Source organism: Mus musculus, chromosome 3 (genome assembly GCF_000001635.26).
Source record: "Mus musculus strain C57BL/6J chromosome 3, GRCm38.p6 C57BL/6J".
Taxonomy (NCBI): domain Eukaryota; kingdom Metazoa; phylum Chordata; class Mammalia; order Rodentia; family Muridae; genus Mus; species Mus musculus.
In genome coordinates, this window is record NC_000069.6 from 152,152,252 (window position 1) to 152,167,433 (window position 15,182).

Below are 15,182 nucleotides of genomic sequence, written 5' to 3' on the forward strand. Positions count from 1 at the left end.
CACAGAAAACTAGAGGTCAGAGAGCAGCATCAGGTGTCAGTCCTCACCTTGCTTGCTTGAGTCAGGCTCTCTTTTTGCTCACTGCTGTGTTCACCGGGACAACAGGCTCTAACGCTTCCAGGGATTCTCCTGTCTCTTTCCACAGACGCACGGAGATTATAGGCACGCTATCTACCCAGCTTTATGTGAGTCCTGGAAATCTAAACTTGGGGCCTCTCACTGAGACACCACTGCTTTACCTGATGAACCATCTCCCAGGCCTAGAAAGGAGCCACTGGGTCTAGGGTAGTTCATCCCAGCCACCCAGACAGTTTGGCCCAGGCTACCTGAGTGTCTCTATCTCTTGTATAGCATACCTACTGCAGGCTGCAGATAGCTGGAGAAGTGAGGAGAAGTGAGGGCTGGCCATCTAATCAGCTCCTTCAGGCTAAGCCCAACACTGCTCTCATCTCTGTGCTTGCATGTGTGTGTGTTTGTGTGTGTGTGTGTATGAGTGTGTGTGCATGTACCATAGCAGGAACATGGAAGGGAGAGGACATCTTTCGACAGGCAGCTCTGTCCTTGCAGTATGTGGGTCCCATGTTTGGCCACCAGTGCCTTTACCCACAGAGCCATCTCACTGCCCCCCCCCCCTTTTAATTCCCAAAAGGAGTCATTTTTCTTGAAGTTTTCACATGAAAGTGACACCAATGTTCATAGGGGATACTAAGCACATGAAGTGGCTGTTAGCACGTTCCCAAGTTCGCAGGCAAGAAAGTGCAAATTCAGAAAATACCAGCAAACCAAACCTTATATACAGAAAACAGAGAAAATGCATGGTTGAGTAAGTTCTACCTTTAGAACAAGAGTCAGGCCTTTCTGCACCTTCTAAAAACTGAGTCACCCTCCCGGCCTGGAGAGTAAAGTTGCCCCCTCCTCCCTCAATACACACATATCCTATAGTATAGCTGCCCCCCCCACCCTAAAGCCCCTCACACATACCATAAAGCCCCTCCCACATACCCTAAAGCCCCTCCCACACACATGAGACTTCCACTGCTGTCTATCTTCTCAGCTTCGCCCTACTGCATCCACCATGAATGTTTATTTAGCAGAGGTTGATGGAGCACCTGACCATCTGGTGGCTTAGACAAGCCCAGCGCTCAGGGAGAGAGCAAGCATCACTGAGTTAACTCAGGGCCTGATGCTATGTGGCTTCAGCATTGCACAGGGCATACAGCCCAAAAGAGATCCAACATGCTTTGTCAAATGGCCCTGCTATATCAGGTTGCAGTGGCAAAGAGCAACCTCTATAAGCAGCTCAGAGTACCTTCTGCCATTAACCAGTTCACCCAGGCCCTAAACAGGCAAACAGCTACCCAGCTGCTGAAGATTGCCCACAAGTACAGGCCAGAGACAAAGCAAGAGAAGAAGCAAAGGCTACTGGCCCCTGCTGAGAAGAAAGCTGCTGGCAAAGGGGACGTCCCAACTAAGAGACCACCTGTACTCCAATCAGGAGTCAATACAGTCACCACCTTGGTCGAGAACAAGAAGGCTCAGCTGGTGGTGATTGCCCATGACATAGACCCCATTGAGCTGGTGGTTTTCCTGCCTGCCCTGTGTGGAAAGATGGGGGTGCCCTACTGCATCATCAAGGGAAAGGCCAGGCTGGGACGCCTGGTCCACAGGAAGACATACACCACTGTTGCCTTCGCACAGGTTAACTCGGAAGACAAGGGTGCTCTGGCTAAGCTGATAGCACCAATTACAATAATGAGCTGTTAGCTGAGCCACCACTGGGAAGGCAACATCCTGGGTCCTAAGTCTGTGGCTCACATTGCCAAGCTGGAAAAGGCAGAGGCTAAAGAACTTGCCACTAAACTGGGTTAAATGTACACTGCTAAGTTTTCTGTACATAAATATAATTACAAAAATTTTTTAAAGGCACAGTAGAATGAAATGCTTAAAAAACTATAAAATGTGGGGGTGGAGATCTGACTCAGTCGGTGACCTGTCTAACAAGCACAAGACCCTGGGCTCTCGAACCACATGACCTGGGCGTGGTGACACACTTGTAACCTCAGCCCCTAGGAGGTGGAGCCAAGGTGATGAGAAATTCAAGAGCCATCTTAATCTACATATAGCCAACTCAACACACAGGAGACCCTAACTGAAAGATCTGAAGTGTAAACAGAGGATTCTCAAAAGATGTGATGAGCGTAGCAGCCACAGAGGAAGACTCGGGAGACAGCAGGAAGATGAGAAACCTCTTGGCTGGAAGAGTAGGTTTAGAAGTAACTAGGAACCTTGAAGATTGAAAAAAAATCATGGAACTGGAAGAGTAGAACGGAAGATAGGTGGAGTGTGCGTAGCACACACACATCAACAACCCAGCACTGACAACCATCAGTGAAGCACATCCAGAGGCCACCAGGACTTATGCCCCAAAGTCCTCTGTATAATAAATGAGGACACTGCTGAGACTGCATTCCCAGGGGAGGGCTGGGGTCTTGGTGACTTGCTAAAAGGATGGGCGTGGAGGTCTGGAGAGACAGCTCAGACAGTAAAGCACTTGCCATGCAAGCATGCAGAACCGACTTCATTCCTGTGAGCCCATATGGAGGAGGGTTACAGGAGAGATGGCTCAGAGGTCAAGGACACTTGCTGCTCTTGAAGAGGACTCTGATTTCTAGACCCTGCTTTAGGCAGCTCACAACCACAGGATAAGGGGAGGAGAATCTGACCAAAATACACAACGTGCATAAGCATTGTCAAAGAGTAAATAAAAAACTTAAATTAGAAGCAGATGGAAATGAAGGAGGGGAGAGAGAGAGAGAGAGAGAGAGAGAGAGAGAGAGAGAGAGAGAGGAAAGAAGGAAGGAAGGAAGGAAGGAAGGGAGGGAGGGAGGGAGGGAGGGAGGAAGGAAGGAAGGAAGGAAGGAAGGAAGGAAGGAAGGAAGGAAGGAAGGACTTAGGTTTAGTGAATAGTGATCTGGGGCAAGACCATCAAAGCACAGGTTTGCCCTGTGCTTGTTCAGGAAATAGGGCCAATCCTACAACCATACACCTAAGAAAAGCTGTTGATATTCTACAACCTTTACCTGACTGACATCTCCACTCTGTTTCTGCACAAGAGCAGGCTGCCAAGGTTACCTCAAGTACCAGCCTACCTCCTAGGCATCAGCCCTGCTTCTCCCTCACACTCTGCTGGGCTTACTTCGTTGTCCTCAGAAATCAATAGTAGCACTGACTCCAAATTCCCAATCCCCCACCCTTGTGGCATTCTGTGGCTGGGTGTGGGAGCTCCACACAGGTCTGTAAATCCCATCCCCGTCTTCCTGGAGCTCACGTGTGTGAGCCAGGTTGACAGTGGATCCGCCTGTCCGTTATCTGTGTCTCTGGGAAATGCGAAAGACTGAAGAACATTTTATGTTCCCCAGAACTGCGGCAGAAGCACACGGTACTGATTCCCACAGGAGCTTGGCACCGGTGCCAAGGAGTCGGGAAGGGAAGATGCTTCTGAGAAGCCTCATAAGGCAGCTCATGCTGTGACTCACTAGGAAGTGGCTTTGTTTGCAAACAGCTGCAAATGTCACCATTTGTAAGACGGGTATGCTAATTAGCTTGACTGCAGTAATTGTATATATTAAATACAATATATCAAATTATATAAATATATATTAAATGCTGTTTCACACCTTAAACACAGACAAAATGTTTTTTATGTTAAAGGGAACTGTGCCAGCATGAAAACTTGAATTTGAATCCCCATTCGGACTTTGCTATGTATGCTTGTAAGACTACTACTAGGGAGTGGAGGCAAGCAGACCCTGGAAGCGAGATCCTGGTAGCCAGTTGGCCTAGCCAAAAAGGCAAGCTTCCAGCCTAGTGAGAGACTGTGTCTCAAGACAAGAGCTAGAAAGCAATAAAACACCCAACATCTGCCTCCACCCCTGCACTTACACAGAAAGGTATGTGTGCACCTGCAAGCTTATATGCTACACACACACACACACACACACACACATGCTTGCACACACGAAACTGAGTTGGATTGAAAATAAAGAGAAAATGTTAAAGACATGATGTTCCTCATTTTCCTGACTGAGAGCAGTCACTCCTCCATACAATATAAAAAGTTAATATCTCCATTAAGTTAAAGTTAATATAAAAAGTTAATATCTATATTAATCTAAAGATTTAATGCCAATGATGCAGAATTATAAATACTAAATTTGTGAGGATTCTTTTCCTTTTGTTCAGCAAATACACTTTAATAAAAAACATAAAACCACAGATACAGGGACAGAGCAGGGGATATAGTTCAGTTGGCAGTGTGCTTGCCCTCCCCAGTCCCCAGCGTAACATAAACTGTAACCACAACCATCACAAAACTGAGGAAAAAGGATTCCTGTGTGTGAGGAGAGCTTAGGCTGCACAGCACCTGACTCAAAACACACGGGAAGCAAATCAGAGTTCCCAAGGATGTCCCAGGTCACACAGCTTTTAGGCCCTCAGACTTGCACCAGTAAACAAACAAGACTCAAGTTGTAGCCCTTGGGGAGGTTTTTCTCTATGGGGTGGGGGGGGGGGGGCGCAGGACAGGCAGTAACGTCATGCAGTTAGGACAGTAGAAGGCAGCGGAGGAAAGTTAAGCAAGAGAGTGTTTAGGGTGCTGAACATTCTGAGGGGATGATCAGGTCAGCCTTGCCAAGAGGACATTTGCCAGAAGAAGCCCGTCCAAGACAACAGCCAGGGACCTCCTTCCTGCACACAAGAAACAGCCATAGAGCCAGCCTGGCTGGGGCAGAAAGAACGATGACCACATGAGATGAGAAGCCATGGAGGGTTTGGAGCACAGGATGAGACGCTGACTAATTCCCAGTAGAGATAGCAGCCCCAACGGAGTTCCGCTATAAAGAAGAGACGAGAGTGGTAAGCTTAGAATATGGGAGCAAGGGGTGGGATATGGCTCAGTGAATAAAAGTCACCCGGACCTGACGACCTCGTGACCTGTTGATCCGAGAGCCCCGTCTCTGGAAGCCACAGAATCACGAGTTGGATGCAGTGGTGCATATCTGTAAACCCAGCGCTCATACGGTCAGATGAGAGCTGAGGCGGGGCAGTAGGCTGGACGCCTGGAGCACTTGGTGCAGCGTTGGAAACACGAGAGACCCTTCTTCAACAAAGTGGAAGATGGGAGCAGGCTCCAGAGATGGGAGTAGACGCCGAAAAGAACATAGGTTCTTTTCCCTTTAAAATAAATAATTGAATATTTTGAGATTGAGAGCTTCAGTTTTGTTTGTTTGTTTTTGTTTTTTGAGACAGGGTTTCTCTGTGGATTCAGTCTGTACACCAGGTTGTCCTCGAACTCAGCGATCACACGTGCCTCTGCCTCCCAAGTGCTGGGATTAAAGGCATGTACCACCACTGCCTGGCTGAGAGTTTGAAATGTTAAAATCACATTTTTAAATGTATTTTTCTGGCTAGACATGATGACACAGCACATGATCCTAACTACTCAAAAGGCCCGAATGTCTGAAGCCAAGAGTTAGAGGCACGCCTGTGCAGCAGAGAGACCTCCATCCCAAACACTTGTGAGATATGTCAAGAGAGAAGGAACCACCAAATGGTTCACCCACTCATTCGATGAGCTGTTCGGTACCTAACGATACAAACTGATAAAGGTTGTATAGCTCTAATCCAGAATATTCCCAAATCTGAAACTCTGAGCATCAACATGATACAAGCAGAAAATCCCACACCTGATTCCATCCCAGGACTTTTCATTGTGTGTTTACAAGTATTACAAAGTTTTTTTTTGTTTTTTTTTTTCTTAGAAGTCTGAAACACCCTGGCTACAAGCACTTCTGGTGAGGAAAAATCACTGGCCAGTATAGTCAAGACCACAGAAATAACTTCTGAGCCCTGTAAAGAAACTGAGTCTTAAGTTTCTGGTTTCTGGATATACCAGCTTCTAGCCACATTCAAATGTACGGCCTGCTCCAGCCTTCATTCCTCACAGTAAGGATTTATAACCATATCCAGCCGTCAGCTCCTTGCTGAACAGTTAAAAGAGGTAAATATTCAAAACGCCTCTTCAACAAAATGTATAACGATGATCAAGAGCTCACGAGCTCCAGGCACAATGACTCAACTCTTTTATATAATCTGAATACTTTTAAAAATACTTTAGGGGTTGGCTGAGTGGTTAAGGAGCTTATACAAGGGTGAAGACCTGAGTTCAAAGACCAACACACATGTAAAACCCTGAGTCTGACTCTGCATGCCTGTGAGCCCAATATTGTGGGACAAAGACAGGCAGAGTCCAAGAGTCCACTGGCCAATTGGCCTAGCTGCAATGAGAAGGGTCATATTTAGTGAGAGGCTCTATCTCAAAGCAGTAAGACAGAGAGAAGAGGAAGGCATCTGGTCCCCTGTATTCGAGTATTATGTGCATGTACACACACACTCATGGGTATGAACCAAACATATACACCATATACACATATATACGACACACACACACACATAGACCACTCCCACACAAATACCATACACACACCATCCACTTCCACACATTCAAAAAAAAATTTTAAAAATCGCTATTCGGTTTTCTAAAGAGACATCTTTCATTTGTGTGATGAATTAACCAGATTCTCTCCTCTCTCTCTCTCTCTCTCTCTCTCTCTCTCTCTCTCTCTCTCTCTCTCCCTCCCTCCCTCCCTCCCTCCCCCTCCCCCCTCCCTGTCCCTCCTCTCTCCCTCCCTCCCTCCGCTGAATTGCTCAGTTAGTTATTTGGGGACGAAAGCATCCGACAGAGGCTTTTTGCATAATTGCCATCTGTTTCCATGTACTGATCACAATAGTCTGCACCCAGCCAACATCAGTAGCAAATCTGAAACAATTCACAGGCTCCATTCACTTCTTCCTCCAGGGACCACGAAACAGCTAGAACCCAAGGAGTCACTTCCCAGCAGCAGCAGCTGTCTTTATGTATGTTCACTGTGCATTGGACTGGGTTTTGTAGAGATATTTTCAAATATATCATGAACTTTGACCATATTTGTTCCTCATTCTTTACAGCTGAATACAGCTCCATTGAGTGTGTCTGTGCATATATGTATAGGTATATGGCATATATGTATATGTACATGTATATACATATATGTGTGTGCATATATGTTTATGTATATACATATATACATAGATGTGTGTGTGCATATATAAAATGTTCTCTGTCTTTCCACAAGCTGACAGACACCCAAGCTGATTCCATGACTCAGCTTTAAACAGTGCATCAATAAACATGGCTGTGTAGGTCCCTCTATGACATGCTAATTGAAAGTCCTTTGAGCAATTGCAGAGAAGCTATACAGTTTGACTCTATGGCATTTTTTTTTTTTTGGAACATTTATGGTAACTTCATAGTAGCTGCACTAACTTAATTCCCCTCAGCAGTATGCAGGATTCCTGTCCCCCCTCTATTCCCTGCACAGCACTGCTCTGTTTGGGTCTGTCTGTTGTTGCAGTTGCTGTTGCTGCATGAGTGTATGATAAGGTAACTTCCGGGATACCAGCGGCACATGTGTAGGGTAGAGGACAATTTGCGGAAGCCGATTCTCCCCTTCTCCCTCCGTATGGTTCCAGGTCACTAGGTTTGTCAGGCAAGGGCTTTACCACTGAGCCATCCTGCCAGGCCTGCTATTTGTTTTATTTCATGAGAGCAATCCTGAATTTGGTAAATGGATCTCATTGTAGTTTTGATTTGCATTTTTTAATGACTAATACAACACGTTTGGGGGACAAAAGAAATACATATTTTTTAATGTGTGTTGGAATTGAGAAGCGTTTGGCTAAAGGGGTTTTTCTTGGTGTGGGTCATTAATCCCAGCACTCAGGAGGCAGAGGCAAGAGGATCTCTGAGTTCCAGGCCAGTCTGGCCTACAGAGCTAGTTCTAGGACAGCCAGGGTTACACAGAGAAACCCTGTCTCCAAAAACAGAGCAAAACAAGGTTTTCTTGGCTGGAGGAATGACTCCGTGGGTAGGAGCACTAGCTGCTCTTGCAGAGGATCTAGGATCAGTTCTGAGCAGCCCTGTGACAGCTCACAAGCATTCATAACTACAGCTCCAGGCAATCTGATGTTTCTCCTGACCTTCAAGGGCACTGCATGCAGGTGGTACACACACATACGTGTAGGCTCACACTTATACACATAAAAATTCAATAAGTAGACATTCTTAAAGTTTTCCTGACAGGTTGTGGTGACGCACATATTTAATCCTGGTACTCAGGAGGCATAGGCAGACAGATAGATGTTTGTGAGTTCAAGGCTAGCCTAGTCTACATAGTGAGTTCCAGATCAGCCAGGGCTTCATAATGAAAGCCTGTCTGAAAGAACTGTTTTACTAAGAACCTCCTAGCTTCTGTGCAGCCAGTTAGAACCAGGAAACTCAAGTCAAGTCTTGGCTCTGACGATCCCATGGGTTCTGGGAAAGCAGCTTAACTTCTCAGAGGCACACTTGGTCCAACTGTAAACTGCAACCGAACCCAGTGAGCAGAGACCACACCCTACCCTGTCTGCCTGGCACAGCTGGGGACGCAGGAGTCCCTGGGAGTTCGCTTGCACCTGCCTCCTCACCTGACCTCAGCCTTCTTCCTCTTGAGAGAGTGGAGCTCTTGGTACAATGCTACTTCTGTCCCTGCAGCCACTTCTCCAGAGTCAGGAGGCTTCTGCAGTCCCTGTCTACTCTCTTTAGGGAGGAGATTTTTTTTCTTTTATATATATACACTAACATCTCAAAACACAAGTGTATATCACCATAGCCCTCACCCAAGAACAGAGGAGGGGACAGAATCCCCAAGGTGTGCTTGTTGTTGTTTCTGTTTGTCTTGTCTTGTCTTGTCTTGTCTTGTCTTGTCTTTCCTTTCCTTTCCTTTTCTTTCTTTTATTTTCCTCTATCTCCCCCTTTCTTTCTCTCTCTCTTCCTCTCTCTCTTTCTTTCTTTCTTTCTTTCTTTCTTTCTTTCTTTCTTTCTTTCTCTCTTTCTTTCCTCTTTTTTCTGTTTTTTAGACAGCATCTTGCTATGCATGTGGCTCAAGCTGGCTCCAGACTTGCTCTGTAGCCTTGCCTGGCCTCAAACTTGTGTTCATGATCCTCGTGCCTCAGCTTTAGAGTGCTCAGGTTATGGGTATGTCCCGCCATCCTTAGCTCCTTAAAATACATCTGAAGGTTTTTGGTTTTGTTTGTCGTTTCCTTAGGACACTGTAAGGAGGGTATGCAATGGGTGTGGCGGTTACAGGAGAGCTGTGTGATGTGTCTTTGATTTCACTAAGCAACTTCAGTGTCAGCTCCTGGGATGTTTACCCTCTCCAGTGATGAGTAGCTGTATTATCTGATGATTTCGTACGTGTGTATAATGTTGGTCAAACCCTCCTTCCATGCCCTTTTATCTTCCTCTAGCCCCTGCCCCCTGCAAGCCACACCTCATGCCAACAATTCCCCCGCATACTTTCATATCAGTTTGAGTGTGTCTGTGTTTAGCTAGGGCTGCGGTCATGAACTTGGGTGTGGAGCTATCCACTGGACTCCCCAGTGTTGTTTATACCACTGGAGACCTCTCTCCCTCTCCCTTTCTTTCTCTCTCAGCAGCCCTCAGCAGTCAATAACTTCCCTAGGAGGAACAGGTAACCAGTACTCTGGCCTGTCTGTACTCATTATACCAATTAAGATTTTTATTTTTTTTTACACTTTTGGGAGAGGGGTGGCAGTGTGTTCCAGGAGTCTGTGTTCCTTCCATCAAGTAGGTTCTGAGGCTAGAACTCAGCTTTGGCAATAAGAGCTTCATCCACTGAGCCATCTCACCCACTATTAACGTTTTAAAAATCCATCTGGAAAACTAATGCTGATTACACACACCACCACTCCAATATACATATTGTTGCTATAAAAATTTGCTTATGGGCTTTGCACATCCAAACACCTTATGCTCATTAATATGTTGGAATTTTATCTTGCAAGTCAATGCACCCGAAACTGAAAACACTTAACATAGTTTCCAAGCTACTATTAAAGGACTGGAAAAACGAGTTAACAATGTAGCTTTGGAGAATGTGGAGTCAGGGGGCAATGGGCTTACATGTGGGCTCTGCCATTTACCATGTGTCACGATGTAACTTGTATTCTCCTGTGCTAACTGTTGTCAGACAGGCTTCCTGCCTTGTCTGCTAACCTAGGCCTAGACCTGAAAGCTTCTAGCCTCCATCCAATCTTATCTAGGCCTACAATGCTCCCAGCCTCTGAGACTGCTGAATGAGATCAGTCTTTCTTGTTTGTTTGTTTGCTTGTTTGTTTGTTTGTTTGTTTTTTCTGAACTCTGGCTCGTTCAACTCAGTTGTCTAGCTCAATACTTCTCTCTAAGCTGACTGATTCAAATTAGCTTCTTTTGGCCTCTGACTGAATTGCTCTGCTTGGCCTCATACTACCTTTGGCAATCTGTTGTAATCTTCTGGCTTCTACTCACTCTCTGGCTCATTCTGTCTTCACCTGGGTCTCGGCTGTTCTCACTGCAAACTGCCTCTGTACACCTGTCCCAGTAAAGCCCTTCCCTCTCTCTCCGCACTGCTTCTTCACTAGCTGCCCTTTCCCCTCTCTTCTCGCAAGAGTTGGGCATAGCCTAGTCTGTCAGATCTTTCTCTGATTGGTCAATTTGTCTGCCACTCAATTAGACATTGCTTTCAAACACAGGTGCTTCCTTCTACAAACTAACTTTTCCTTCATTGTTTGGGATTAAAGGTATGTGCTAAGAGAATGTCTGTACTCCAGCCAGAGGGATTAAAGGTGTGTGCTAAGGCTGAGCCACCCCACAACTAGAAATAGGTGTTTTGTTTTGTTTTTTTTTTCAGTAAATAACACAATCTTGGGGGTCAAAGTGTGAACAAATATCCTGTGACAAAGTATGATTTCGAATATGAAGCTCAAAGCCCTAGTTCCCTCTTTGTGAAGCAAGAGCACAATAATACTTCTTAGGGACTAAGTAGATTGGATGAAGTCATGTATCTTTAGCTCAGGGTCGTGTATTCATGATAAGGAAAGGGGCTCCTGGAAAGTTCTCTAAGTCTGGAGTCCCTGGTTACAGGAGAGAGTTTAAAGCTCACCGGTGTTACACTAACACTCTCACTAGCTTGGAAACCAGAGGACTCAAGCACAAATAGCAGCCTCGCTTCTTTCCTCCCAAGCTGACCTTGGTCAACGCCCAACCTCTTGTACGTCAGCCATTTGTTTAACTGGCCTGTATCAACGGTATTAATTACAGTTTTTAGAGCACCAGTGTAACCTGTTAGGTTTACATGCAGACCCCTCCCATCTGAAGGACCGCCTAGCTGATAGATATCCTTATCTCCACCCGGGTAGGTAGTTGATGCTAAAAAGAAGTCAACCTCGGCCAAGGCTACCCAGCTACTGAGAGTCAGTGGAGCCTGGATTCACAGTCGATCACACCTGGTTAAGCTGCCGTCTACCTCACCCGGGGGAGGTGAGAGGCAAGTGTTATTTGAAAGCACTTTTTCAGTTGAACATCCCTATACAAGCACTGTGTTATGGCAATCCTACGCTAAAATAAATAATTCACAACAAAAAGACTTTGTGATTTGCCCTTAGAGCCTGGGAACCCTGAAAGAACAAAGACTAGCATTTTAAAAACTCCTTTCTTGGGGCTGGAGAGATGGATCAAGGGTTAGGAGCACTGAATGGTCTTTCAGACAGCTCTGATTTGATTCCCAGCACCCAGGGCTGCTGACAGCCCTCTAACTCCAGTTCTAGAGAATCAGACTGGACAGACACATGCAAACAAAACACCCCCACACATAAAGCAATTTTCTTAAATCTCAAAAAAAAAAAATTAAAAAAAAAACCCTCTTTTCTTATTGAAACCTCGCCTTGACCTCAATTTCATTTAAACAGACCTAATAAACAACTAATTTAAAAATAAAAAAATAAGAAAACACCGGACATGTAACAGCAGAACAGATGTATGTAGGCCACGCTCTGACAAGAAGTTGCTCTCAGCCGGGAGTGGTGGCGCACGCCTTTAATCCCAGCACTTGGGAGGCAGAGGCAGGCGGATTTCTGAGTTCGAGGCCAGCCTGGTCTACAAAGTGAGTTCCAGGACAGCCAGGGCTACACAGAGAAACCCTGTCTCGAAAAACAAACAAAAGAAGTTGCTCTCTACAACTTCTGAAAGCCCACAGCAAAAGCCTGAGAGCCTAAAGAGACAGGGTGTGCGCATGCGCACACCCATATTTCGAGTTCCCCGGCAAGAGCACCTACACTCACACAAAAATGAACAAAATATTTCCATGTGTGTAGCTGCTAGTAGAAGCCAGCGGACAGTCCTGAGCATTGCTTCTTAGACTCTGTTCGCTTTTTTTTTTTTTTTTTCTTAAAAACAAGTTCTCTCACAATCCTGAAACATACCAAGTAGACTAGGCTGGTTCAAGCCCATCCCCTAGGCACTGGGGTTACCACTGTGCGTTTTTGTTTTGTTTTGTTTTGTTTTGTTTTGTTTTTGTTTTTGTTTTTTCTGATGAGTTCAGGAATTTGAGCTCGAGTCTTTTGCTGCAGCTCCGAAATATTTCACACCTGCATTTGCAGGTAGCTCTCTTGAGTAAGCACAAAAGGGCCCACAAAAACCCCCATAGACTAACGCATCCAAAATAGGACCTATGGCAACTCCGGCTTCAGGCATCAAATAATCAACCTACTTATGTTTCTTGGTCTCTTTTCAAAGATACCTTGGAAAAAATGAAGCTGAGCTCTTCCGTGAAAACTGTGTTTGCTAGTTGGAGAGTTTGCTATGATTTTCTGAGTTACTTCCTTTGGAATAACAGCCCATGTTTTACATTTCTTACATATTAACACCGAAACGGTTCGTTCTGGAGGCGTCCAGTGGAGAGCAAACGAAGCTTCACGTTGTACCCACCGAGAGGTCTTTCCTCCTCCCTGTGGTGTGTCCAGGGAGGCACTTTCCCCCTCCTATTTAACACCGGTTAGACTCCCAGTGCAGCTCTCTGACAGAAAGCCTAAGAGTAAAGTCCAAGTCCTGTGGAAGGCATTAATTTGTTCCAGCAGATCTGCGTCCGGGAAGGTGCTGGCGCACATCCTATCCTGCGAGACTAGACCTGAGCAAGTCTACAGCAGACTCCTTAACAAAAGAAAACTCAGTCGCCTTGACCCCAGTGACCCACAAGCCGGATCTGAGCGGATAGTTTCATCCGGTCCCAGGACTGGGCTTTCCACCACCAAGCTCTCTTCCCCTGAGGCGCTGGGGACCGACCCCACCCTGCTGGCTACCTGAAGCTCGGGAACTGCTGCGCAGCCAGCTTGGTTGGAGGACAGGCTGTGCCCCTGTGCTTACCTCGGATGGCGCGATCTCGAACACGCCGGCAATCTTGGCGTAGAGCTCGCTGATGCTGGAGAAGTCCTCCACTCGGCCCGTGGCGCTGCCGTGCGCCAGCTGTGCGTGGAACACCAGCTTGCGTGCCGGAGCTGGGGGTCCGGGGACACCCTGGCTGCCACTGGATCTCTCGCCCTCCACCAGCCTCGCGGCCTCCTTGGACTTGGCCGCCTTCTTCTTCCCGCGCAGTCCAAGCGGCATCTTGCAGGTCCCAGGGCGTGGACCACCTGCGCTGCGGCGCAAGCTCCCTGGCCTCGGACAGCGGACTTTGCGCTTGGGGGCCCGGCTCCGCGCAGGTGACAGCGGCTGCTGGGCCAATGGTAGCAGCGCTTCCGCCTAGCGGCGCGGGCTTCAGGTCCCCTCCCTGTGAAGGACAGGGCACCTGAGCCGGGCAGCTACCTACTCAGGCAGAAGGAAAGCTGTGCACGAGTCAACCCCCTTCTAGACTCAGACCTCCTCTCAGTGAAAAGGAATTGGTTTGTATGAAGGGCCGGGGATGCTATAACAAAGGGCCTTTGCTCGCGGACCGGCCTTACCTTGCCTTGCCTTTCAGAATCTGGGCGCTCAACTGGGCGTGGTGGTTCAATGATTTCAGCACTGTTAAGGCTGGGACAGGATAATTGCAATGGTTGGAGGCTAGCCTGGCCTACAGAGTGAGTCCGTCTCAAACACACACCCACGACCAAAGCCCCTCAAATTATAATATTTACAGGAAAACGAAAGGATGGAGAGAGGACATTATTATGTTAAATAGAGTAGGCCAGATTCAAAGAGAAAAATGTTGCCTGTTTTTCTTCTCCTGTGTAGAATCTACATGTGTCGGGGAACATGCAAACAGAAAAGGAACATGAGAGAGGCTTGGGGTTGTGGAATGCATCTGACAGGAAAGTAGGGAGGGGGAGGGGTTCCAGAGAGAGCGGGGGGGGGGGGGAGACATCGAAACAGACAATAACGACCTGTGCGCATGAAAACGCCATAAGCAAACTCATAACTTTGTGTGCTAATCTTAAAAAAAAAAAAAATGTAGTAGACAGAGCATTCGGCCACATTTGGGCAACCCCAGCCAGACTTGTGTAGCAGCCAGCCTTCCTCGCCATCTAAGCAAAGGAGGTCACACGAGTCAAGTCAAATACTCCAGCCATTCCCGCAGCCCCTCTCTCTAGCCTGTTCCTCTCGGAAGGCCTGCTTTCTCCCCTAGGTTTTCAACACTCCCAAGTCCATTGTTCCACATCCTAAGAGAAGCTCTCTCCTATTCTTCAGAGAGCTGAAGCCATTCACTGAGTTGTGCCTGCCCTCAACTCCCCATGCCTCATCAGTAATTCTATCCACCTCACTTCTCTAAGCGCTGAAGCAATCCTTCATCTGACCCCATCTGATTTCTCCACTCAAGGGGCTCTCTTTAAGAAAAAAAAAGGGGGGGGGGACATATGCAAACGCACGCACGTGTGTGTGTGTGTGTGTGTGTGTGTGTGTGTGCGCGCGCGCGCGCGCGCGCGCGGGTTCGTGCACACACTCTCGAGTGCTGCTGTGCTTGCCAGGGCATTTGGCCCAAGCGTTTCTGGGATTTCTCCGTTCTCACCTCCCTTCCCGTGCTGGGCGCGCTGTGATTGCAGACCTCTGTGCTACTGTAACAGGCTTTATAAGGGTCCGGGAAATCCTAGTTCAGGCCTTACGCTTGAGCAAGCAGTCTTTACCCATGGAGCCATCTCCCTAGCCCAAGGCTGTCTGCTTTAAGTTACCCATTGAT

At 47.0% G+C, this 15,182-nt stretch overlaps 1 protein-coding gene across 1 annotated transcript in view; it reads right to left on the reverse strand.

The window, feature by feature from the left end:
• The window catches only part of Gipc2 (GIPC PDZ domain containing family, member 2), a 72,062-nt gene extending 58,413 nt beyond the window's left edge, over positions 1-13,649 (reverse strand). The window contains exon 1 of the mRNA NM_016867.1: positions 13,397-13,649. Within this exon, the coding sequence (NP_058563.1) occupies positions 13,397-13,636 (240 nt within the window). The 5' untranslated portion in view covers positions 13,637-13,649. The remainder of the gene's footprint in view (positions 1-13,396) is intronic.
• Positions 13,650-15,182: the final 1,533 nt, after the last annotated feature.